Raw genomic sequence first — 23815 nt, 5'->3', positions numbered from 1 at the left:
CCTTCACTCACAGTTGAATAGTACATACGATAAAAATTACAGATATGCTTTGTAAATGGGAAAACCTGCAAAATCGGCAGTGTATCAAATACTTGTTCTCCCCACTGTATGTAATATCTTACAAATTTGTTGTGCTTCAGATCCTGAGTTCATCTTTAATTAATTGAAAATGTTTTTAATAAAATTTGAATTTACTTATACATGAATGAACATAAATGTAATTTTTATATTGACGTCATATTTTTAATCACACACAAGGAAGAGTGAACTAAGATTACTCAACCAAAAACTGACACGAATCTTGTTCTTTCCTTTGGAAATAAATGCAGTGCAACTGTAGACGTAGATGATCAGACTATTGGTACTTCCATGTTTCAATACGTACACTGTAGGTTGCTGTTTTTCTTGTTTTACTAATTTGAGAATGCATTAAAGGTGTTTGGAGCTGCTGGTCAGTCCATTTAACCAGATTCATGTTTTTTATGTGACAACACAATGTATAAAAACTACCCAAAAATTATCAATTTAATGCACTGTAGAATAAATTATTGTCCCAGCATTGTGCTATGAATCTACATGTATATAAATATTCTAAACTTTTCACATGTTAAAAAGGGGTTGAACTTTGTTGTCTTATTTCACTTATATTATACAAAGTTTTTTAAACTTCAAATATATTTCAAAATGTCAAGCCAGAGGTATAACTTCTCAATTACAATTTCACATTGTACTTTTTTTTTTTTTACACAATACTTGTTATGTGTTGTTGCTTTTGTGGAAATATTTGGACATTGACACAATTTTCATAATTTTAGCTATGTACGCCACCACAATTGCTTTGAAATAAAAAAATCAAGAAGCAATTGAAGTGCAGACTTTCAGCATTAATTCAAGGGGTTGAACAAAAAAATCATATAAAATGTTTAGGAATTGCAAACACAGTCCTCTTATTTCAGGGACTCATACAGTGGGGATGTAGAAGTCTGTAATTTTTATCATAGGTACTATGATTTTACTGATTTTTGTTTTAGATTCCGTCTCTCACAGTTGAAGTGTACCTATGATAAAAAATTACAGACTTCTACATGCTTTGTAAGTGGGAAAACCTGCAAAATCGACAGTGTATCAAATACTTGTTCTCCCCACTGTATGTAATTGGACATATTAACACAATCAAAAATAAAATGTTCATTTTTAATACTGATATGTCAAGAATCCATTGCAGGCAATGACTGCTTGAAGTCTGGAATGCATGGACATCACCTAAAGCTGGGTTTCCTCCTTTGTGATGCTTTGTCAGGCCTTTACTGCAGCTGTCTTCGGTTGTTTGTTCGTGGGATTTTCTGCGTTAATAAACACTAATGATCCAGGGCTATTGGAAGCTACGAATGCCCATGCCATCACACAATGCCTCCACCATGTTTTACAGATTATGTGGTATACTTCATATCATGAACCGTTCCAAGCCTTCTCCATACCTATTGCTATTGCTATTCTAGAACTGGGCTTGCTTTTTTAGATGTTTTCTGGCAAAATCTGACCTTTTCGATTCTTGAGGATTATGAATTTGGTTTGCACCTTGTGGTGAACCCTTTGTATTTGCTCTTTTTAAGTCTTCTCTTTATGGTAGAATTGGATAATAATATGCCTGCCTCCTGGAGTGTTCTTCACTTGGCTGGATGTTGTGAAAGTTTTTTTTTTTTTTTACCATGGAAAGGATCCTATGATCATCCATCAATGTTGTCTTCCATGGACATCCAAAACTTTTTGAGTTGCAGAGCTCACCAGCGCTTTCTTTTTTTTCTCACAATGTACCAAATTGTTGATTTGGCCACTTCTAATGTTACTGCTACCTCTCTGCTGGATTTTTCTGCAGCCTATGGATGACCTGTTTCACTTGCATTGAGAGCTCCTTTGACTGCATGTTGTGGGTTCACAGCAACAGCTTCCAAATGCAAATGCCACACCTGGAATCAACTCCAGAACATTTACCTGCTTAATTGATGAAGAATAGCCCACACCTGTCCATGAAACAGCTTTTGAGTTAATTGTCCAATTACTTTTGGTCCTGTGAAAAAGAGGGGGCTACATATGAAAACACTTCCTCCAATTTGGATGGGAATACCCTAAAATTAAAGCGGAGAAACTGCAATTTAAGCCCATATTCACTATTTAACTGTTACTTGAATATATTTTGGTAAACAGTCAAATGACAAAGCTTGTCAGTGTCCACTTTTTTCCAGACCTAACTGTATATCCATTATAAGAAGGCAAAGTATAATATTGATTTACTCAGAGACACCTATACATTTTGGCGTCTAGTGAAGGGATGCATGTTTAGATTTCTAATAGACCTGAAACTCCATCCAGCTCAGGCTTAAGTTCAACTTGACAGTTTGCTGGTGTGTTGACATGGTTGCCATAGAGGCAGCAAGACTGGCAGAAAGCACCTCACTCCCAGCTGCTCTCTGCACTTCCTAAAGAATCTCCATTAAGGCCCAGTTGTTGTGTTTGGATGCCAACGGGGAGCTCTGATGTCACAACCATGACACAAGACCAGCCACGATTTATTGCCTCACCGCGGTCAGCACCCGCACTATTCACCGGCCTAGTCACTCCTGTAGATCTCAGAGACCTAGGAAGGTGTATGCGATATATGGGACATTTGCACCCAGCCAATCAGGTGAGATAAATGAATTTCCATGATGCTTAATGTACTGTATACCTCAGAGCAACAGGATAGCCAACTGTGTAAGGGGTTGGGGCGAATATCTTATTTAGAATCAATGCTTTCCCCTAGATTGCTTGCCCACTTTCCTGGTTTCACACAATTTATTGTTTTACTACACTTTATTAACATGCAACATTAATAGAGGTGTCATTATCTGTAAACATCATGTAAATACCTAAATATCCCTTGCATGAAAGACACATGCCCACACTGTAAAACCGAAACAAGTCACATACAAGACCTCTAATAATATCATGTCAGGTTTGCTAACATTCTTAGGTTAAATAAAAACAGCCATGTCCAGGTCAGTAGTATTGGTAAAGTCAAACATATTTAATTCTGGCTTCCATATGTTTATTGAAAAATATTCTTACACATAGTCTAATGTAATGCTATAAAAGTACTGCATGCTGAATGTGACATTCGTTGATACACCTGCAAGCCAATGGAAGCAGTATTAATGTTCACACAGGCAACCCAATTCAGTTACATTTATTATCAACTGGTCTTTTAAACAATCAGATAAACTTTGAAAATGATCTGATGTGAAATGATCTGATGTGCTTTGCAAAATAACAATTAGTGCAAAAAAAAACACTGAGCTGCCTGTTTAAACGCAGTCATATGGGTTCCAGTTCATTCTTTTTTGGTCAATTACTAACTATCAAAACAAAAGACAATAGCGGTCAAATGAATGTGAACACTTACAAAAAAAACTCAAGTCTAAATGATTTTGATATACATTCATGTTAACCATTGAGAAGTACAAATCATAGGAATGAATTAAAAAACAACCCTGCATTATCTGGCCACTTAACAGCTCATTCAAGCTTGCTAAAGTGTAAATCAAATACTGTTTACATACTGTCATTTTACATTGCTAAGCAACAACTTTAATTCAATCAATGTATTGTTGGTTACAAACTCCATGTCTTCAGACTAACTAAAAATAGTGTAATATAAGGAGCACAGTGGAGATTCAACCACAGCATCATATTGCCCATATGATGATATATATTACCATAGGTGAATATTGTGTTAGTATCACATATTATGATTAAGACATAATAGTCATACACCCTTTAAATACGCAAACAATGTAATCAAAAGGCAAAGCAAAATTCATGATCTGAAATAAAACATTGAATTTAAGTGTCTTAAATAATCTTAAGAATGTAAACATTGTTGTTTTTACAAAAACATATGCTCCATTTCACTTACTTTGCTATGGTGTGAAACAGTTGGTTTTTCTGGACATCTTAAAAAAATACAATAAATAATGCCCCAAGTGAAGGACCTACTCCACTATGTCAGAATGCAAATATTGCTGTGTTGTGGGATTAAAATTGGGTGAATAGTAGTAAACTGCTAGCAAGTTAAATGCCATCTAAAAAGTGAGCAATTTTTCAGTTTTAAGTTAACTAGGCATTCAGATAATTAGACTGACAAAAAAAACAGCACAACAACAGTTGACATTTGCCATATTAAGACTCAAAGAACTTCACTAGCCAGCAGACGTTTAGCCACGTCACACACTATTTACACAATGACATAGGGTCATTGGCCCATAGCACTGCAGTACTCCATCTTGGATCTTCTATCTTTGTACTAAGAGATTGACCTGGAGAAGACTATGCGTCTGAGTCAAACACCCTCTTACACATGTCAGAGTTCTCCTGGTGGAGAGGGAACTCTGAGCCAGGCACCAGCTGCTTGTGGCCCTTGTGTGATAAATAGTTCTTCCCTGAAGGCAGGCTCTCGTATTTTGTTAAGTACTCGCTGTAAGAAAGGAAACAGCAATTCATTAACTATGTGACTGCGTGAATGAGAGGAGTATAATATCCACAGAATTACATTTAATTGGTAATAGCAATATTACGATGTGTTGAATCGTGTGCGGAACCTCCTCCAACCTTGGCTTACCTGAAAGGGAAGGTGACCTTATCCATCTGCATGCAAACCAGGAAGGGGTACTCCGAGAACTGTACCGTGGTGATAAAGTCTAGAGAAGCCTCCATCTCAAAGCTTACCTCCATCCCAGTGCGCACAAAGTCCATGTCCACGGTCACATTCCCTGTCACCACCATGGCACCCCTGCAAATAGAAAATTGATGAGATGAGAAAAGTACAACTCATGGGTGGATGAGTATCATTTTTCAAATGCCAATTCCTAGAAAAAGGATTCTGAAGATCTCTGTTCTCTGATCACCAGTGCCTTTTTTGTCAACATAATGAACACACTGGTGGTAGACAATGAAAATGTCTTCAAATATGGAACCGCAACTGTCATTTCTGCACTTGAAATCTCATATAAAAATGGCCTGTGCCAAGCCATTGGATAAACCTGTCTGTCTGCGGATGAATGCCTTGACAAACATGCCCCTTGAGTTTGTTCTGCTCCTATAGATAGCCGGGAGGTCTATTATCAGAGGAGAGGAGATATAGTAGAACTGTCCCGGATCCATACACCTGCTACTGTCATTCCCCCTCAATGGCATAAAGCCAATAGAGAATGCCAACCAAAATATAAATCGCAAAACAAAGACCAAGCTATGACCAAATATCTATCAGGATACATTTTCCAAGTCTAGGTGGTCAAGAATTCAACAAATGTCATTGGTCTTCAACTAGTTATTTTCAGCATCCTAACCCTTCCAAGATTTAGCAAAACAAGTAACTTGATTTTGAGAAAAGAACGCAACTTTACATTGGCCAAATAAGACACTTCTCAGACTGAGGCTAATTTGCCTTTTCTATTAGATTGTTCTGAACAGTATAATTTCATTCAGTCTTTGAACATTGTGAAACTTTTATTGCTGTGACCCTGAATCCTAGATCTGGATATGTGTAAGCAAAATGGCATCAGAGAGCAAAATGTAGGTATCACGATATTTTATACATACCTATTTAATCATCTCAGATCTACAGGTGATGATTTCAGGATGATCTGGCATTCAGAAATCTATCATACCAGAAAGATTGTAATGTAGCACACTAAAAAGTGTGCAGATCTACACGCAATGAAACAATTATAATAATTTATTAGTATTCAATTATAATAACAGGTATATGTAATCAAGACTAGGTTTGTTGTACATCCTGCGTCCCTGCTACAAAGCTTTGATGAAATAAATAAAGTTGCCTGTGTCCAAAGGGGCTCTATACCATTTGCAACCCAAACAAATGATTTCAACAATATTTCAAAACCATAGTCAAAAAAATTACTAAAACCAATGGAAACACAGGATATGTGAACAAATCATTTGTACTATTCTACTTTCTCCTGGAATGGCTCTGCTTAGAACTTTGCCTACACTTTCTATTGCCATTAATGATTATGCTAATGCCAAAAGCTTTCTCAAGAACTTTGTTGATTAAATATTAACTGCAAAAAAGCCTATGCCTACTTGTAAAAAGAAGAAAATATATGTAAAAACAAAATTTGGTTGACATGTTCTTTCTTTTTCCCTAATCTGACAAACTTGATGAGGTTTGAGGATTGTTTTGGACTTAAAACATACAACTATGTTTTTGTGTGTGAAAATGGTGATATAATTATTTGCCTATGTTGCACAGCCCTATTATTATAATATGAACCATGATACTTTAAAAGCCTTCCAGGAATTGAAAAGCACAAATCCACAGTCCAAAGTTGTCTCCTCACTGGATGCTGCCATATTTCTCCAATGAGCCAATTATATTATTTAGTTGAAAATATTAGTATTTATACTGACAGCAAACTTGAATTAGTAACTACTCTCAAATAGACAAGTCTAACTGAATGATATGATGTCACGACTACATAAATCTTCCAATTAGAAGAGACGTGAATAGCCTTGGTGAACATTTGCAAGGAATCAGTGGATATAATATCGTCAGATTTAGATCATGTCCATGCCTCACCACTGTCAAAAAAATTTATTAGCCAAATTAGTTGTAAATGTTTGGCATGTCAGCTTGAAGGGGCGGTTACCCTTATTTTTCAAAACCTTTTAAAATATGTCAATTGAATTTCCCTCCCAAAGAAAAATCTGTTGACATTTATCTTCCCAGCGTTGTCACGTTTGGCATAGAGCCTTGAGCAATTTATCTTTATTCAGCTTCCCAAAAAATTGAGCCAGGTGTGCAGCAATATTTTTGCTCCTGACAGCTGTATACATTTCCAGCAGGTAGTCATTGGATTATCCAGATTGATCTTAGTTGTTTGAGCTGCAACAGGAGATATCTATATCTAGATAGATAGATACACCAGTAGTTTAATTCCAACATTTTGAACATTTGCAAACTGCCTGTCAGAGTCAGGGCTTGGGTTCCCAACCTGTTGTTGACACTGGTCTTGGACTCTCTGTACCACAGGCTAACTTCCATGCCTCCTGAAATGTCGATGGCCAAACCACCCTGAAACTCAGCATTGGCCTTCAGACCAGACTGAAGCTGGATGACCTGGGAGGATATAGAAGAGAATATGGGAAAACCTGAGTATAAAGGAAACGTAATTGCTGCTTGCACATCACTCACCCAGTGAGTGCTAGTGTCAGAGGGTGCCAATTGACAAAAACACAACCTAGGTGTATACTAACACATAGAATGCTTAATATCCATCCAAATTGATTAATATGAAGTTAACAACATCTGAGGTATCAATGACTTTATATTACAACAATAAACAAGTAGAACAAACTCAAAGTTAACCTGTGTGTAGTGATTTAACCAACGTAGAAACCAAAAATAAAGTTTACACATATGACTTTTTTAGTTAGTTCACTAGATTGTGTTGAAATAGTAGTGGAACAGATTCAACCCATTATGTAGTAGGACATTCGCGCTTGACACCGATCCAGACCACCAGATCATCCTAGTCTACAAGAAATATACTTTGGTTGCTTTACTGACTGATCATCTGACTGATTCCAACCTGGGAGTGGTCAGTGAGCAGAATCAGGCCCTTCACCACGTTCATGGGCTCGCCAGACATGGAGAACATCTTGGACATAAGGTCACTATAGCCCTTGAAGAAGGTCACAGGTCGAAGCTGGACGTCAAAGAGCAGGGCTGACATTCCTGCGAAGGACTCCAGGTCCTCCTCGCCTTCGTCTGGCTTGGCCGCAATCAGGGACTCCATTCCTTGGGCCTCAATCGCCACCTGGAAAGTATGGGATCAAATGGCAGTCAGATATAAACTACCAACAAGGTGGCACTGTTGGTAAGTCAGCCATCCCTAGTCGGAGTAGATTTAATCATTACTGAGAGAACTGTCAGGTCAGCATTTCCAAATGACTTGGAATATAATGACTACATAATGATATCAGTGATAATGAAATAATCACATATGATAATAAAATCATAATAAATAATGATTTCTTCATGATCAATATAATAATTTATCCTTATTACCTGGAGTCCATGAAGCAGGGCACCATTACTGGTTCCGTAGATGTTCATGTTGCTCCTCCTGAGAACCCCTGAACCGGAGTACAGAATGTCCAGACTGTAGGTGGTAGCGGCATCAGTGGTACCTGAAGGAAGTCGTTTTAGTAATGAACACAATTACAAAAATTGTCTGTGACCCTGCCTCATGACAGCAATGACTAACTAATGAGAATGTCCATCAATCGTTAATTAACCACTAACCATTTATCCCTATATTTAATCGAAAATAGTACAGAGACAACTTATCAAATGTTGAAACTGATAACTGTTATTGGTTTTGGAAAAATGCATGTGTATTTTGAACTTGATGCCAGCAACATTTCTAAAATGTTGGGACAGGGGCATGTTTACCACTGTGTTGCATCACTTCTTTTAACAATACTACTGTTTGTAAGCATTTGGGAACTGAGGAGACCAATTGCTGTAGTTCTGAAATGTGAAATGTTTTCCCATTCTTGCTTGATATAAGATTTCAACTGCTAAACAGTTGGGGGTCTCCTTTGTCGTATTTTTCATTTCATAATGTGCCAAATGTTTTCAATGGTTGATAGGTCTGGACTGCAGGCTGGCCAGTTTTGCACCTGGACTCTTTTAATACAGAGCCATGCTGTTGTAATATTATGTGCAGGTGGTTTGGCATTGTCTTGCTGAAATAAGCAAGGGCTTCCCTGAAAAAGATTGTCTGGATGGCAGCATATGTTGCTCCAAAACCTGTATATATTGTTCAGAATTAATGTATATATTTTTCAGAACCTGTATATATTGTTCAGATGTGCAAGTCACCAATGCCATGTGCACTAATGTATCACAATACCATCATAGATGCTGGCTTTTGAACTTGGTGCTGATAACAAGTCAGATGGTCCCTCTCCTCTTTAGCTCGGAGGACGCGGTGTCCATTTTCCCAAAAATTATTTTACATTTTGATTCGTCAGACCACAGGACAATTTTCCACTTTGCCTCAGTCCATCTTAAATAAGCTCCGCCCCAGAGAAGGCAGCAGCATTTGTGGATGCAGCGATGTCCTGTGTTCACAGACAATGGTTTTCGGAAGTGTTCACAACAGAATCGTGCCTATTTTTAATACAGTGCAGGCCTGAAGATCACAGCCATCCAATAGTGGTTTTCGGCCTTGTCCCTTGCGTACATACTGTAGATTTCTCCACATTCTCTGAATCTGAATAATATTATGCAATGTAGATGATGAGATCCCTGAACTCCTTGCAATTTTACATTGAGAAATGCTATTCTTAAACTGTTGCACTATTTGCATGCGCAGTCTTACACAGAGTGGCAACCCCTCCCAACGTTTAATTCGGAAAGACTCATACTTTCTTGGATGCCCTTTTTTTAACCAATCATGTTACTGACCTGTTGCCACTTAACCTAACTAGTTGTGAGATGTTCCACAGTTTTTTTTTTAGCATTACACAACATTTCCAGTGTTTTGTTGCCCCTGTCCCAGCTTTTCTGAAACAATAACAATAAAATTTCTCAGTTTCAACATTTTATATGTTATCTTTGTTCTATTATCTATATATTATTTATATATCTATAGGGTTTAAATTATTTGCACAGCGTCCCAACTTTTTTGGAAACAGGGTTGTATAATTGTGACAAATATTATGCAAAAGATACTTAAAAACTCCTTAAAGTATGTCGTTGCTTTTCATTTATTACACTGAACTTACCTGTCATGAAGCCAGAGTAAGCAGAGGATGACCCAACCTTGGAGAAACGGTCATAATTGTGAGAGACCATGTCCTTCATGGCTTGTCGTAGAATTTTGCTGGAAGTTGCAGGGAAGAAAAATGTGGAGTTTGCCAAGTATGTTAAAAAACTAAAATAAAATAGCTGTGGCTGTAACCATCCTGATATCGTTGCACATTTGAAACGAATAATGGAAGATGCTTCTATTTCCCAAAAAGTGGTTGTATACATTATGTAATTCATAAGTAATGCCTGCAAACAAGTGGAGAAGCGTTGTCTGCGTTTTAAATTGTTTAAAACACTCTTTATTTATCATTTCTGTAAAAACAAAAATGTATTCAGAACAAATATGTTTCTTATGAGTATTGTATTATTTGCTTAAAAGAAAATAAATGAATAATTATTCAATTAAACGCAAATCCCTTCACCCACCTGGCAGGCATCTCAAAGTGCAGGATGTCCTTGACTTTGGAGACCATGTACTTGTTCAGTTCTTTGGGGAGGTTTCCTATGGATAGGAGCAAGTTCTTCACCTCCATGTACGAGGGGTTGCTGCTCAGGATAACATCTGCTGCTGCCGCCCTCACATTCTTCTCATAGACCCTACGATTCTGGTGGTACACCCGATTCACTGTTCTCTTAACCTGACATGAGTGAGGCACAAAAACAAGTATCAGTTTCCAAGGCATTTATTATTAAGTGTTAATGCTGCAGGCTCTGGCAAATACATCAACAATCTTACCTCATCTGTGATGAGGGTAATACTGTATCTCTGCAAGGCGGTGAGGGAGATAGTGCAGTATGCCCCGATCTCAGACTCTGCATATTTTGCAAACAAGGGAATGGCTTCTGGTAGCAGGGAGTTCTTCAGTGCTAGGAGGTACATCTGAACGTCTGACTCCACCAGCGTACTGTCAGGACCTTCCAGAATCATCTTCTTCACCTCAACCACAGTCTGGTTTGGACAAAAACAAGCCCAACTGCATCATTTGTGTGTACCAGTACCAGATATCTGGTCAATGGAAAGAGATCTAATCTGTGTCAATCAATCAATAACATTTATTTTATAAACATTTTCAGAAAGTGCTTTTACAAAACACCCAGCCTGAAATGTATCCATCCATCCATCCATCTTAACATTTGTACCAGAATGGCCATTTCAATTTTGATGTTTCATGATTCAAAACCCTTTAATGACCCATTTTGAGGACGTGACGTCGCCCGGTATGGTGCAGCCGGGGCCCCACCCTGGAGCCAGGCCATGTGTTGGGGCTCGTATGCGAGAGCCTGGTGGCCGGGCCTTTCCCCACGGGGTCCGGCCGGGCTCAGCCCAAAGGAGCGACGTGGGGCCGCCTTCCCGTGGGCTCACAACCTGCATGGGGGACCATAAGGTGTCGGTGCGCAGAGGATCGGGCAGCAGTTGAAGGCGGGGGCCTCGCTGTCTCCACAACCCGATCCCTGGACACGGAAACTAGTTCTAGGGAAGTGGTACGTCACCTCGCTGGCGGGGAATGAGCCCAAGACCGTGCGTGAGGTTGAGAGGTTCCGACTAGAGATAGTCGGGATCACATCCACGCACGGCTTTGGCTCTGGAACCAAACTCCTTGAGAGAGGATGGACTCTTTACCACTCTGGAGTCACCACTCTCCTGTCAGAGAGATCTTTAACTCCCACCTCCGGCAGAGCTTCGACTGGATCCCAAAGGGAGGCTGGAGATATTGAGTCAGAGTGGACCATGTTCTCCACCGCCATTGTCAAAGCGGCCGCTCGGAGCTGTGGCCGTAAGGTCTCCAGTGCCTGTCGAAATGGCAATCCCCAAACCCGGTGGTGGACACCGGAAGTAAGGGATGCTGTCAAGCTGAAGGAGGAGTCCTATCAGGCCTGGTTGGCTTGTGGGACTCCTGAGGCAGCTGACGGGTACCGGCAGGCCAAGCGGATTGCAGCCCCGGTGGTTGTGGAGGCAAAAACTTGGGCCTGGGAGGAGTTCGGTGAGGCCATGGAGAAGGACTATCGGCTGGCCTCGAAGAGATTCTGGTAAACCGTCCGGCGCCTCAGGAGAGGGAAACAGTGCTCTACCAACGCTGTTTACAGTAGAGGTGGGCAGCTGTTGACCTCAACTGGGGATGTCGTTGGGCGGTGGAAGGAGTACCCGCCGTCACGTCTTCCATTGAGGAAGCAGAGGATGAGGGCTCAGAGGTGGACTCATTAAGTCAGACTTGTTCCCTGTGCATGTTGGACTCTGGCAGGGCTGCCCTTTGTCGCTGGTTCTGTTTGGAATTTTTATGGACAAAATTTCTAGGCGCAGCCAGGGGCCAGAGGGTGTCAGGTATGGGGACCACACGATTTCGTCTCTGCTCTTTGCGGATGATGTTGTTGTGTTGGCCCCTTCAAACCAGGACCTTCAGCATGCACTGGGATGGTTTGCAGCAGAGTGTGAAACGGTGGGGAGGAAAATCAGTACCTCCAAATCCGAGGGCATGGTACTCAGTCGGAAAAGGGTGGCTTGCCCACTTCAGGTTGGTGGAGAGTGCCTGCCTCAAGTGGAGGAGTTGGGGGTCCTGTTCACGAGTGAGGGAAGGATGGAACGGGAGATTGACAGATGGATCGGTGCAGCTTCTGCAGTAATGCGGTCGATGTATCGGTCTGTCGTGGTGAAGAAAGAGCTGAGCCGCAAGGCAAAGCTCTCGATTTACCGGTCAATCTACGTTCCTACTCTCACCTATGGTCATGAGCTTTGGGTCACGACCGAAAGGACAAGATCCCGGATACAGGCGGCTGAAATGAGCCTCTGTGTCCCCCCGGAAGAGCTAGAGGAAGTGTCTAGGGAGAAGGAAGTCTGGGCATCTCTGCTTAGACTACTGCCCCCACGACCCGGCCCGGGATAAGCGGAAGAAGATGGATGGATGGATGTTTCAGTATAATGTATTGGCTGATACCTCCTGATGACCAGGTTGGAGTTGTGATCATATGACCAACCAGGTCTTTAGACAGATTGAATGTTGCAAGAAATCCCACATATTTGACTGCATTATAATGGTGGATGCCTCTGATGTGGAGGTCAATGTCAGAGCTCGTATAAGTTCATTGTTTACATGAAACTTTTGTTTACTATTGTTTAATACTAATTAGGCCAGACATTTTAGTAGAGTTTGGCCTGTTCCAAAATAGTCCCATCAGTATCCTTATGGTAGAAAGTAATTAAATAGGTTAAAAATATGCTTTGTACAAACCCTTTCATTGCTTTGTACAAACCCATAAGCGTACACATATTCAATAATATTACTCACTGGTAAGTCACAGCCTCCTTTCTGGCAGAGCTTTTTCACAAGGGCACCCATGATGATCACCACTGATTCTTTGATGTCGTTACTGCCAATCTTCCCCTTTGAAATGTTCTAAAAAAATACAAACCCGATTCCAAAGAAGTTGGGACACTGTACAAATTGTGAGTAAAAAAGGAATGGAATAATTTACAAATCTCATAAACTTATATTTAATTCACAATAGAATATAGATAACATATCGAATGTTGAAATGAGACATTTTGTAATGTCATCCCAAATATTGGCTCATTTTGGATTTCATGAGAGCTACACATTCCAAAAAAGTTGGGACAGGTAACAAAAAGAGGCCGGAAAAGTTAAATGTACAGATATGGAACAGCTGGAGGACCAATTTGCTACTTATTATGTCAATTGGCAACATGATTGGGTATAAAAAGAGCCTCTTAGAGCGGCAGTGTCTCTCAGAAGTCAGGATCGGCAGAGAATCACCAATTCCCCCAATGCTGCGGCGAAAAATAGTGGAGCAATATCAGAAAGGAGTTTCTCAGAGAAAAATTGGCAAGAGTTTGAAGTTATCATCATCTACAGTGCATAATATCATCCAAAGATTCAGAGAATCTGGAACAATCTCTGTGCGTAAGGGTCAAGGCCCGAAAACCATACTGGATGCCCGTGATCTTCGGGCCCTCAGACGGCACTGCATCACATACAGGAATGATACTGTAATGGAAATCACAACATGGGCTCTGGAATACTTCCAGAAAACATTGTCGGGGGAACACAATCCATCGTGCCACTCGCCGTTGCCGGCTAAAACTCTATAGGTCGAAAAATAAGCTGTATCTAAACAGGATCCAGAAGCACAGGCGTATTCTCTGGGCCACGGATCATTAAAAATGGACTGTGGCAAAGTGGAAAAGTGTTCTGTGGTCAGACGAATCAAAATTTGAAGTTCATTTTGGAAAACTGGGACGCCATGTCATCCGGACTAAAGAGGACAAGGACAACCCAAGTTGTTATCAGCGCTCAGTTCAGAAACCTGCATCTCTGATGGTATGGAGTTGCATGAGTGCGTGTGGCATGGGCAGCCTACACATCTGGAAAGGCACCATCAATGCTGACAGTTATATCCCAGTTCTAGAACAACATATGCTCCCATCCAGACGTCGTCTCTTTCAGGGAAGACCTTGCATTTTCCAACATGACAATGCCAGACAACATACTGCATCAATTACAATGTCATGGCTGCATAGAAGAAGTATCCGGGTACTGAAATGGCCAGCCTGCAGTCCAGATCTTTCACCCATAGAAAACATTTGGCGTATCATAAAGAGGAAGGTGCGACAAAGAAGAAATAAGACATTTGAGCAACTAAAAGCCTGTATTAGACAAGAATGGGACAACATTCCTATTCATAAACTTGAGCAACTTCAGTCTCCTCAGTCCCCAGACGTTTGAAGTCTGTTATAAAAAGAAGAGGGGATGCCACACAGTGATAAACATGGCCTTGTCCCAACTTTTTTGAGATGTGTTGATGCCATGAAATTTAAAATCAACTTATTTTTCCCTTAAAGTGATACATCTTCTCAGTTTAAACATTTGATATGTCATCTATGTTGTATTCTGAATAAAATATTGAAAACTTCCACATCATTGCATTCTGTTTTTATTCACAATAAAAGAACTTGGTGGAGGAACCCCACAACCCAATAGTAGTAAGTACATCCTACTCAATGAAGTAGCCATCAGTAAAGTAAGTGCTAAAAAGGATCAAAATAATAATAGGATGCATTAGTTCCAGAGGCAACAGCTATGGGAGGTGCGAGTGATGGCTGTTGCCTCTGGAACTAATGCTTGCAATTTCTAGTGTTGAGGGGGGGCTGGGGTTTTGCGTTACATATTATTTGAAAAGGAAGTGTTCAGAAGTTTGCAGAAAATGGGCAGGAACTCTGTTGTCCTAGCTTTAAAGCACCCAAAGATTGTCAATAAGAAGACATTGGCCACTCACCAGCAAAGCCTGGAGCATCCTCTCGTTGGGGTGTGAAGCAAAGCCGCAGGCGTACAGGAACCTCTCCTGTAGAACTAGGCCTTTGGGGTCAGCGAAGTTGAGGAACTGCAGCATGGCGTCCAGGGAGGCTGGAGTCTGGGATGAGGTCACAGCATCCACCACCTGAGGTCTGCAAACCCAGTTAGTTGAAAAGAAGCTATTTGTCTAGAGTAATATTGAAAACAGTGGAATCTTTCCGATATATTGCGCTGGCCAAAAAGAGATCACTATATAGAAAACGTAATTTCCAACACATACATTTGGCATTGACTAGTTGTCAATTTGTTGAGGTAATCTGAAGAGATTCCACCCCATGCTTCCTGAAGCACCACCCACAAGATACATTTTATCCTGTACCACCAAAGCACCCCCAGACCATCACATTGCCTCCACCATTGCTTGACAGATAGTTTCAAGGTATGTGTGTCAAATGCACCATACAAACACAGATTCATCCTGCACAACGAAATTCTTGTGACATGGCACCCGACAACCAAATATACAAAGTGAGAGTTAAAAAGAGTATATAAACAAAAATATAGCCAGACCAAAAAAAAAAAAAGAATAAAGCAAAAATATACAAAACTGTACACTAGCAGCAGTTCAAAAATAAAATTAAAAAAAGATTACTGTAAACTATCAGCAATCTGGGTAGTATTATTGAACATTTAAATATGGACGTATTGCAGTGATATGCATAAGTGTAAATTGAGTTTCACAGCCCTCGATAAACTTACAGAAAGCTACTTTTAGGAATGCTCCTAGATATGCATGCTTTATCCCCCTGTATTGTTTTCTATGTAAAAATAACTACTGGAAAAGCAAATAAAGTCATTTTGCCCGAATGTCTGCCAGATGTGCTATCCGCCATTTTTATTTAATTTTTTAAAGCTGTAATCCTCCTTCTCTGTCACCAGGTGGCACATAAAAATGGTTTATATGCCACCAGATGGTGCAACGATTTGGTAATATTGACTAGTCTGAATGTGTATGTGTGGGCACGTGTGAGTGCATGTTAGGGTTTACGTTAAGCCGGCAAATACAGGCGGTATCACGTGTAGTTGTCATGCAGATGAAAATATGAATGGCCAAAATGTCCAGTGGGAAATATTCCAAATAAATAAATAGATTAAAAGCATATTACCAAATATTGTGTGACCTACAGTTGTGCTCAAAGGTTTGCATACCCTTGGAAAATTTGTAATATATGTACCATTTGTAAAGAAAACTAGTGAGCAGGCAAAACACATGTCTTTTATGCCTTATGGGATTCACATTCAACAGTAGGTCATAACAAAATGGCACAATCATAAAACAAAACATGGCAACAAAGATAAAAATGAACTGACCCCTGTTCAAAAGTCAGCATACCCTTAGATCTTAATACTATGTATTGGCCCCTTTAGCATCAATGACAGCATGCAGTCTTCTGTAATAGTTGTCTATGAGGCCCCGAATTCTTGCAGTTGGTATAGCTGCCGATTCGACTTGGCAAAACGCCTCCAGGTCATGCAAAGTCTTTGGTCGTCTTGCATGAACTACACATTTGAGATCTCCCCAGAGTGGCTCGTTGATATCTTGGTCAGGAGACTGCGATGGCCACTCCAGAACCTTCACCTTTTTCTGCTGTAACCAATACAGCAGAGGGTCAACTTGGCCTTGTGCTTAGGGTCATTGTCATGCTGGAAAGTCCAAGAGCGTCCCATGCACAGCTTTCATACAGAAGAATGCTATTGTCTGCAAGCATTTTCTGATGACATGCTGCATACATCTGGTTGTGACCATAAAGCTCTATTTTGGTCTCATCACTCCAAATTACCATGTGCCAGAAGCTGTGAGGCGTGTCAAGGGGTTGTCAGGCATATTGTAACTAGGCTTTTTTGTGGCATTGGCGTTTATTTCTGGCAACTCGACCATGCAGCTCATTTTTGTTCAAGTATCATCGCATTGCGCTCCTTGAAACAACCACACCGTCTTTTTCTAGAGCAGCCTGTATTTCTCCTGAGGTTACCTGTGGATTTCTCTTTGTATCTGGAACAATTCTTCTGGCAGTTTTGGCTGAAATCATTCTTGGTCTAACTGACTTTAGCATGGTATCAAGAGATCCCTGAATTTTCCACTTCTTAATAAGTGATTCAACAGTACTGACTGGCATTTGCAAGGCTTTGGATTTTTTTTATATCCTTTTCCATCTTTATAAAGTTCCATTACCTTGTTATGCAGGTCTTTTGACAGTTATTTTCTGCTCCCCATGGCTCAGTATCTAGCCTGCTCAGTGCATCCATGTGAGAGCTAACAAATTCAGTGATTATTTATACACAGACACTAAATGCAATTTAAAATTCCACAGGTGTGGGAAATTAACCTTTAATTGCCAATTTCACCTGTGTGTCACCTTGCGTGTCTGTTACAAGGCCAAACATTCAAGGGAATTAAAACTTTTGCTCAGGGCCATTTGGGTGATTTCTGTTATCATTATGATTTGAAAAGGAGCCAAACAACTATGTGATAATAAATGCTTTCATATGATCACTATCCTTAAATAAAATAGTTTTTTGCATATTCATATTTCATATTTTCAAAATCATTGCCATAATTTCACAATTTATGCCAGGTTATGCAAACTTACAAGCACAACTGTATATTATATGTTGCCAAGAAAGCAGCAAGTCTCTGCTCGCTCTTACAGTAAGATATTATCCAGTGTTTCATCATGTGACTAAGCAAAGCGTGTTTCAACGTTTAATATGCAATGGGACAACATGTATTTATATCCATACATTTTATGAATCCAAAACGATGTGTCTCCAATCTGAATAAGGGATTTCAGGCCAATGTTAGAAACGTCTCAACAAATACCATGCAAATTATGTCGGTTTCCAAAGGATGTCTAGCCCATGCATGCAATAGTGTTGGACATGCTCTGCAGAAAGTTAAAGGGTCAGATAATTTACTGAAACTTGTTTGCTTCTTCATTTCAATATGGTGAAACCCAGTTGTAGAATTGTTCTGCAATGCACTGTAATGTAGCCAAATTATTCAACATAATTAACACGTTTCAGCTGCATATTTGTCGCATCAACACTGATTGACAAAAGAAAAACACTAAAGCTTGTATAAAATATTTTGGCTAATATTTTAAGTATTACCTTATTAGATAATGCCCATTAAAATGTAAGGATATAAATACATGTTATCCCATTGCATAAACGTTTAGACATGTTTTGCATAGTCACACGACCCAACACTCAGTACGCCAAATGTCTTACTGTTTTCATGGCAAAATATCATATTGGTAACACAATATTAGTCTATTTAATATGCTTTTAAATCAATTTATTTATCCGGCATATTTCCCACTGGACATTTTGGCTGTTGATATTTTCAACTTCCAGTGACCAGTATGCTGGACAACTAAATGTGATACTTTCATTTCAAACAGTTTTTTAGGCCTAACTCTATTGCTGGTAAATACACGATGGTGTGAACATGTTAGTCTTTTATATGGATTTGCACAGCTATTATTCGCTTCACGATTTTCAATGGTGGTTTGAATACTAACCTGAGTGTACGAACGTGCGCAAACACACCCACACCATTTTTTTTTAAATGCCTCTTGGACAAATGTACCTCAAAATATTAGAATAAAAAATTTACAATACAGAAATGTCAACCTGAGAGGAGCACCAATCAGCTAATTAACTCAAAACACCTGCAAAGGTTTCCTAAGTATGTTCATTTATGCATTCAATACTTGGTCGGGGCTCTTTTTGCACTTATTACTGCATCCATGCGGCATGGCATGGAGGCAATCAGCCTGTGGCACTGCTGAGGTGTTATGGAAGGTTGCTTTGATACCGGCCTTCAGCTTGTCTGTGTTGTTGGCTCAGTTATCTCCTTTTCATTCTTGACAATACTCCATAGATTCTCTATGGGGTTCAGGTCTGGTGAGTTGGCTGGACAATCAAGCACAGTAATACCATGGGCATCAAACCAGTTACCAGTCATTTTGCCACTGTGCCAAGTCCTGCTGGAAAAGGAAATCAACATCTCCATAAAGCTTGTCAGCAGATGGAAGAATGAAGTGCTCTAAAATCTTGTCAGTGCAGACCATACGCCGCACACTGCATCAAATTGGTATGCATGGCTGTCGTCCCAGAAGGAAGCCTCTTCTAAAGATGATGCACATGAAAGGCCGCAAACAGTTTGCTGAAGACAAGCAGACTAAGGACATGGATTACTGGAACCATGTCCTGTGGTCTGATAAGATAAACTTATTTGGTTCAGATGGTGTCAAGCGTGTTTGGCCGGAACCAGGTGAGGAGTACAAACACAAGTGTGTCTTGCCTACAGTCAAGTATGGTGGTGGGAGTGTCATGGTCTGGGGCTGCATCAGTGCTGCCGGCACTGTGGAGATATAGTTAATTGAGGGAACCATGAATGCAAACATATACTGTGACATACATGAGACTGGGCCGCAGGGCAGTATTCCAACATGATAACGACCCCAAACACACCTCCAAGATGACCACTGCCTTGCTAAAGAAGCTGAGGGTAAAGGTGATTGACTGGGGACTGGCCAAGCATGTCTCCAGACCTAAACCCTATTGAGCATCTGTTGGGCATCCTCAAACGGAAGGTGGAGGAGCGCAAGGTCTCTAACATCCACCAGCTCTGTGATGTCATCATGGAGGAGTGGAAGAGGACTCCAGTGGCAACCTGTGAAGCTCTGGTGAACTTCATACCCAAGAGGGTTAAGGCAGTGCTGGAAAATAATGGTGGCCACAGAAAATATTGACACCTCGGGCCCAATTTGGACATTTTCACTTTGGGGTGTACTCACTTTTGTTGCCAGCGGTTTAGACATATATGGCTGTGTGTTGTCACATGACAAGATAATCAAATATTTACAAAAAAGTGAGGGGTGTACTCACGTTTGTGAGATACTGTACATACAAAGACAAAGTGAGTGAGAGAGAGAGCGAGAGAGATTGCAGAACAGAGAGAAAATAATGTAAATATAGATGAGAAGAGAGATAAGAACAGAAGTAAAAAAGGATGTGAAGAGAGATTAAAAATATAGACTGAAAAGTGGGTATAGGAACTAGGACTCACAGGGCAGTCTTGCTAGCACTTTTCAGCACTTGTAGGATCTCAGTCTTGGAGGCTTTTCTTATGCTCTGGATGAGAGCCAGGAAGCTTCGGGGAGCAATAGCCTTTGACAAGCTATCTGGTTCAAACTGCTTTTGGACTGCCTTCCAGTGTTCAAACAGCTAACAAGGTGAGGAAAAAAAAAGGAGGAATCAGTCAATACGTTTGGAGACCTGTACCATTGACCAATTTTCACATCATCACAATACATTAATAAACGTTCCGTTGCACACATTACAACGGAATTATATTATTCTGTGTATATTACACGGAATTATATTATCTTACATTTTTATATGGAATTTTCATGGTCTTGTGGGAACATTCCTGACTTTGATGTTATTGTTTTGATTATTGCCATTTCCCAACTACATGTATCCACTCTGTCCTACAATGCACGTCAAAATGTATAAGAGAATAATCATATGATGTGACCCTTTTATATAGACGTGCACTACACAAAATAATATATATGTTATGGTGTAACAGAGTCGCGAACCCTCCACGTTCAGATCTAAAGACAGATGCAATAGCCACTATGTCATTTAGAGGGATTATTAGCAGTATTACAATGGTCGTCCCTTATACACGGAGAGACATTTTTATTTTGTCAACTATAGTTTATAGTAAAATAACTATTCTAAAGAACATGATTTGAAAACAGTTGTAGTCACTATATGCCTACATTCATGAAATTACAACAGCTTATACTTAAAAATATATAATAAACAGATGTCCTTTCCTCTGAATAAGATACATTGAACACTTCAAAACAGTTTCTGTAAAACACGCAAGGATTTCAAACAGCAGTCTGTTTTAACGGAAGAACTGAACAGAACTAACCTATTTTACTGACTAGAGCTCGATTTAGATGAATGAGTTGTGTTCAAGGCATCAAACTCAACCGAATATGCTGCCAAATTAACACACTTCTATATAATGTCTAAACAATTTGTGGGAGACATGAACATAAAAATTACATTTTGGGCCAACATACACTCAAGCGTCCCCTTCAGGGCAGCGGAGGCGTATAGCGGCTTGAAGATTTATCATGGGCTTAAATCATAGAACGTTTATTGTCCAATCACTAAAGCAGCACTTTCACCTAGTTTACATACGCTGTTGAACTTCATTTTCTTAAATTTTTTTGTCAGTACTGTCTTAACATCATTCCCTAAGAATTTACTTAAGAATTCCCTCTCAATTAACCATTCTCTAAAATTGTTCATGAATTGCTTCCCAGACTCCGAATAAAAACCACTAGCTACTAACTAATGAGGTAATATGAATTCCATGTACAATAGTGTGTTGTATTGGGGGTTAATGAGGGGGTAGATTTCACAAAAATTAAGAGACCACTGCACCTTTTTCTTTCTTTTCCAAAAAAGTTGAACATTTTTAAGTGAGGAACAGAAGCGTTCAATTTGCAGTGGTCTCTTAATTTTAAGCCTTCTGTTCCTCACTCAAAACCTTCCTTTTTGACTTTTTTTGATGAACAGTTTTAGAGACTGGTTAACTGAGAAGGAATTCATAAGTAAATTCTTAGGGAATGATGGAATGATGTTTTTTGTTTTTTGCAAAAAATTTAAGAAAATAAAGTTCACAAGCAAGAGAGACACAGGGAGGATGTTTTAGAATTTCCTGCAATAGAGCCGATTGTGTCATTGAGGCCAGCGTGTCAGTCCGAAACCCAGCCACACTGTTGGGGAAAAAAGGAGATGCACTGCTATTTCTGTTTCGGTCCTTTCACTCTGCAAACTATTGTTGTTTCAGTACACTGGCTTTATCGTAGCGAAGTAATTACTGCAGCTTGCTTTTTACGTAAATCTAGCAAATATTTCAAAAGACTAAAGTTTGACTTGTGATATTCCCTTCCTTATTCATATTTTCACGTTGCCATTTTTCTTTGCGTAGTTTTAACAAAGTTGTCAAAGCAAATGCAGACAGTGTGGCCATCTTGACCAACCAATGTCAAAAAGTCGTTAATTGAATATTGGGAGTGTAACACAGATTGTGTGTCAGTGAGGTACATGTAACGTTATTTGCATGCCAGAGAGAATGTAACATGTGGCTTGTCATAGATAGAACGTAAAATAGTCATTTGTGACACTTGTGTAATTTTACTCCATTAACCCAGGATTTAGGAATACAAGTGTTAATTCTTAGGGTGAAGCCTAGGGTTCAACCTTTGCTCCTGGTTAACAAACCATTATGTGGACACAGGCTAAGCTAAAACAGGGCCAGTCTTATCCCTGGGCTAAGAAAAATGCAGTGTAAAAAGGCCTATAATTAGCTCCAAGGTTTTACCTTATATTCAGTCACCGGGTGTGCAGGTACAAGGACTTGTTTTTAAGTTTTACAAATGTTTATTCATACACGCAGAGAGTAAATGTACTCTTACGCATGACAGGAGAAAAAGAAACATGCCACAAAAATATAGAGCCTTACAGTTGTTTTTCCCCTCCTGCCGTTTCCCCAGGTGTCCCTTACGTTCCTGATTGTGCTTGTTGGTGTTTCCCACCTGGCAGTTATGAGTGCGTCGCCTGACTGCTGAGGTGGACCAATCAGTGGACACCCCTCCTAATTGACCACCTGTTCCTTTTTCAATTACCCAATCGCATCACATATCCCTGGTTTAAAAACCCAGTCAGTTGGTTCTCCCAGAGAGACTCTTTTGCTTTACCCCACATGGACATAAACACTCTTGAGATACATACCCTTTTTTTGGTAGACAGACACTTTGTTTAGCACATCTCACTTTGTCCTATTTCATGTATGTATTGCTGTGGTGTTTTGTTTGGTGTTTTCTAGTCAATTGTTTGCTGTTTTGTCCTTTTTATTTTTTTAGCAAGTCGCCCTTGGGCATTCACAACCCGTAGGAAAACTTTGTCTAAAAACATTAGTTAGAACTGAGCGGACCACCCACTGTATTTCTGTATTGGTTAGTAGTCAGCTAACCAATTTTTGAGGCAGGCAAGTTCAGTTTAGGGGTGTTTGGACTATTATTTAATTTCTTGGGTCCCGCTCAGCCCCTTCTCCCTAACCCCTTTGCCGTGTGTTTATAATAAACGTTTTATGTTTGATGGTAGCTTTGGTTGTCTGTGTCGTTTGTTCTCACTGTTCATTTACACAACACTAATTTGCATGAGTTTTGTTATGGGTCTCACAAATTTCACTATCTGCCAGGGCATGCAAACTTAGGAGCACAACTGTACATTTGTTCTTGGCTTGTTTCTTTTATCCACCAGTCCTGCTTATTTTGGTTTGATAGAGTTGTATATTTCCCACAACCCTTCACAACTACTGTATTAGAAAAAAAAAATGTGTAGATCCTACAGAAAAAAAATTGTTACGTTTCTTTATAGAACCCCATGAATAGGAAAATACCTTCTACTCACTATAAAGGATTACACCAATAACAATTGTCAACACAAGGTTCTGTCTAGAACAGTCAACAAATGG

General features: G+C 39.9%; 1 protein-coding gene across 1 annotated transcript in view; it reads right to left on the bottom strand.

The window, feature by feature from the left end:
• Nucleotides 1-3043: 3043 nt before the first annotated feature.
• mttp (microsomal triglyceride transfer protein) overlaps nt 3044-23815 on the bottom strand; it is a 32078-nt gene continuing 11306 nt past the window's right edge. The window contains exons 7-17 of the mRNA XM_013132106.3: nt 20318-20475; nt 15164-15332; nt 13159-13266; nt 10614-10826; nt 10304-10515; nt 9853-9950; nt 8126-8247; nt 7647-7874; nt 7050-7174; nt 4655-4825; nt 3044-4510 (exon numbers count right to left, since the gene is read on the bottom strand). Coding sequence (XP_012987560.1) covers nt 4363-4510; nt 4655-4825; nt 7050-7174; nt 7647-7874; nt 8126-8247; nt 9853-9950; nt 10304-10515; nt 10614-10826; nt 13159-13266; nt 15164-15332; nt 20318-20475 — 1752 coding nt within the window. The 3' untranslated portion in view covers nt 3044-4362. The remainder of the gene's footprint in view (nt 4511-4654; nt 4826-7049; nt 7175-7646; nt 7875-8125; nt 8248-9852; nt 9951-10303; nt 10516-10613; nt 10827-13158; nt 13267-15163; nt 15333-20317; nt 20476-23815) is intronic.

This window comes from Esox lucius, chromosome 25, assembly GCF_011004845.1.
Source record: "Esox lucius isolate fEsoLuc1 chromosome 25, fEsoLuc1.pri, whole genome shotgun sequence".
Taxonomy (NCBI): domain Eukaryota; kingdom Metazoa; phylum Chordata; class Actinopteri; order Esociformes; family Esocidae; genus Esox; species Esox lucius.
Note: the sequence above shows the minus strand (reverse complement) of the source record. Positions and strands in the feature narration are given on the sequence as shown.